Source organism: Coregonus clupeaformis, chromosome 10 (genome assembly GCF_020615455.1).
Source record: "Coregonus clupeaformis isolate EN_2021a chromosome 10, ASM2061545v1, whole genome shotgun sequence".
In the NCBI taxonomy this organism is placed as follows: Eukaryota; Metazoa; Chordata; class Actinopteri; order Salmoniformes; family Salmonidae; genus Coregonus; species Coregonus clupeaformis.
This window is the reverse complement of record NC_059201.1, coordinates 35115507-35117539: the sequence shown is the minus strand read 5'-3', so window position 1 is coordinate 35117539 and position 2033 is coordinate 35115507. Positions and strand designations below refer to the sequence as shown.

General features: G+C 41.1%; 1 protein-coding gene across 1 annotated transcript; it reads right to left on the bottom strand.

Annotated features, from left to right (window-relative positions):
- LOC121575804 (transcription factor HES-5-like) lies at positions 1-1520 on the bottom strand. The gene is made up of 2 exons (XM_041889093.2): positions 1434-1520; positions 1-1310 (listed from the first exon to the last, which is right to left on the bottom strand). Exons 1-2 carry the CDS (start codon positions 1494-1496, stop codon positions 879-881), a joined length of 495 nt encoding a protein of 164 aa, XP_041745027.1. The 5' UTR covers positions 1497-1520; the 3' UTR covers positions 1-878.
- Positions 1521-2033: the final 513 nt, after the last annotated feature.

Below are 2033 nucleotides of genomic sequence, written 5' to 3'. Positions count from 1 at the left end.
TATTGACATTGACTCAGAGTCACATCATAGATTTGAACACCTAAATATAAGGTGAATACTTTAGGTGATTACACATCAAAACCACAACTTGGATCAATCTCCAAGACATATGATACTCTAACAGAGCATAGGATACACAGTTACTGTCTTTATAAAAGACAACATATTGTTTAAAATAAACAAAGGTTTCACATTGAGAGAAAACATTTTCTCCCCTTTACAATATACACATTATTCAAATAATGTGAGCAACATTTTCACACATAAAGTCTGATCTAAAAACAGATCAATTATTTCTAATCACAGAGTGATGATAACAGGTATAATACCCAGTTTGGGTAAATAATCCTCATGGAGGATCAGTGATGATGTAGCTCAAGTTGATCAATAACAAATGCCTAACTAATACTGATACATACTTCACAGAAGATGCTCAATATAATGTCAATATGATCATATCACTACAAAAATGTAGTGTAACAAAATGTCTCATTCTTGAATAGGTACTGACCTTTAAACAGATTGGTAATCGATAATCACAAAAAGATTGATGATGAAATACCCATTTTGGATTTAAGGTCCTCATGGAGGACCATTGAAGTTGATGCTGATCGTTAATAAGCACATGTTCAACGTAATGAACACATGCTTCACAAACATAAATGTTATTAACATTTCAAAAACGCAATGTTCATAGTTTCATCGTTTTCTTGGTCAAAACTATTTTACTTGTTCAGTACAACTATAATGACAAATTTCGATCAAAACAGGACGTTTAAAACATCCTGCGTGATCTATGATCACTGTCCATGACATTAATGTTGGACCAACATGGTCCATTGAGTTTATCAGAGAGTGGAGCTCCATTCTGCAGGACTCTACCAGGGCCTCCAGAGAGCGCTGTTGACTGGACTCTTCTCTTTGCTGATGCTGTGCTGGGCTGGGGAGCTCAACTGAGGCAGGTCACTCTCCCTCCTGTTCTTATCAGAGGATGGCTGCAGGCTCTGGAAGTGGCTCACCAGTCTTCTCTGGGACTGTGTCTTCACCTCATCCTTGGACAGGAAGTGCACAATCTCTTGGACACACCTGGAGTAACACTCATTGACACCTGCTGAGCAGGAGGAGGCACTCACTGGCTGGTACTGTTGCTGTTGTCTCAGCAAGCAAACTGTCATCTCCAGGATGTCGGCTTTCTCCAGTTTGAAATCTGGCTGCTGGGTGAGGATCTCTGGATCCAGGAGAGACTTGAGCTGCTCAATGCTGTTGTTGATACGATCTCTGCGTAACTTTTCAACCACTGGCTTTCTTAGCTGCAAGAAGAGAAGAGGAGAGTCATTAATAAACTTATTCTGAATACAACAGAGCTGACATGAATCGCTGTATTCTAGAAGCAAATACTGAAACAATGTGACACTATTTTTAACTCAATTTACCTTGTTGGTCAGAGTCCAGTGCTCATTACAGTAGATCATAGCTGAAGTGATTGTAGGTGCCATGGCTGGATCTCTGTGCTGTAGAGGTCTCTGTATAGGGTGAATCTGATTCGTACTGGCTTCAACTCTCCTATATATAGTCCATAATCTGCATATGAATGTGTGGGTCTTGGGCTTGTTGGAGTTTCTCACAGTCTGTAGCCAATGGGTGAGCTTGGGAGGACAATGAGGAATGTGGAGCTGCCACATGCTCAGTGTTCTTATTTCTGGGGGACAATGGTCATGTCTCAGGGAACAGGTGGAAAGGTGGGGGTGATGGAGAGAGACTCACAGAGCGCTGTGTGAATCTGGGAAACTGGTGACCCCCAGATCTGCTGCCTGATGTTGGGATCAAAGATACTGACAGAGCGTACGCTCATCATCACAACTTACACGTGTGAGACTATCACAGGTTTCTAAAATGCATAGGAAAACACAACATTATAAAATGCTGGTATTCTACTCAAATTGTAAAGATTGGAGTCGTTTCAGACTGATCTGTCTCTAGCAGATGAGCTCGCAGGTAATGTGACTCCATCAGAATGTATCAGCTGTGAGGTG

Bases quoted from the DNA above. Each gene is read 5' to 3' on its own strand.
- LOC121575804 (XM_041889093.2), bottom strand. From the start codon at position 1,496: ATGGCACCTACAATCACTTCAGCTATGATCTACTGTAATGAGCACTGG. The intron at 1,311-1,433 runs GTAAATTGAGTT...CTCTTCTTGCAG, and splicing joins ACTGGACTCTGACCAACAAG to CTAAGAAAGCCAGTGGTTGA.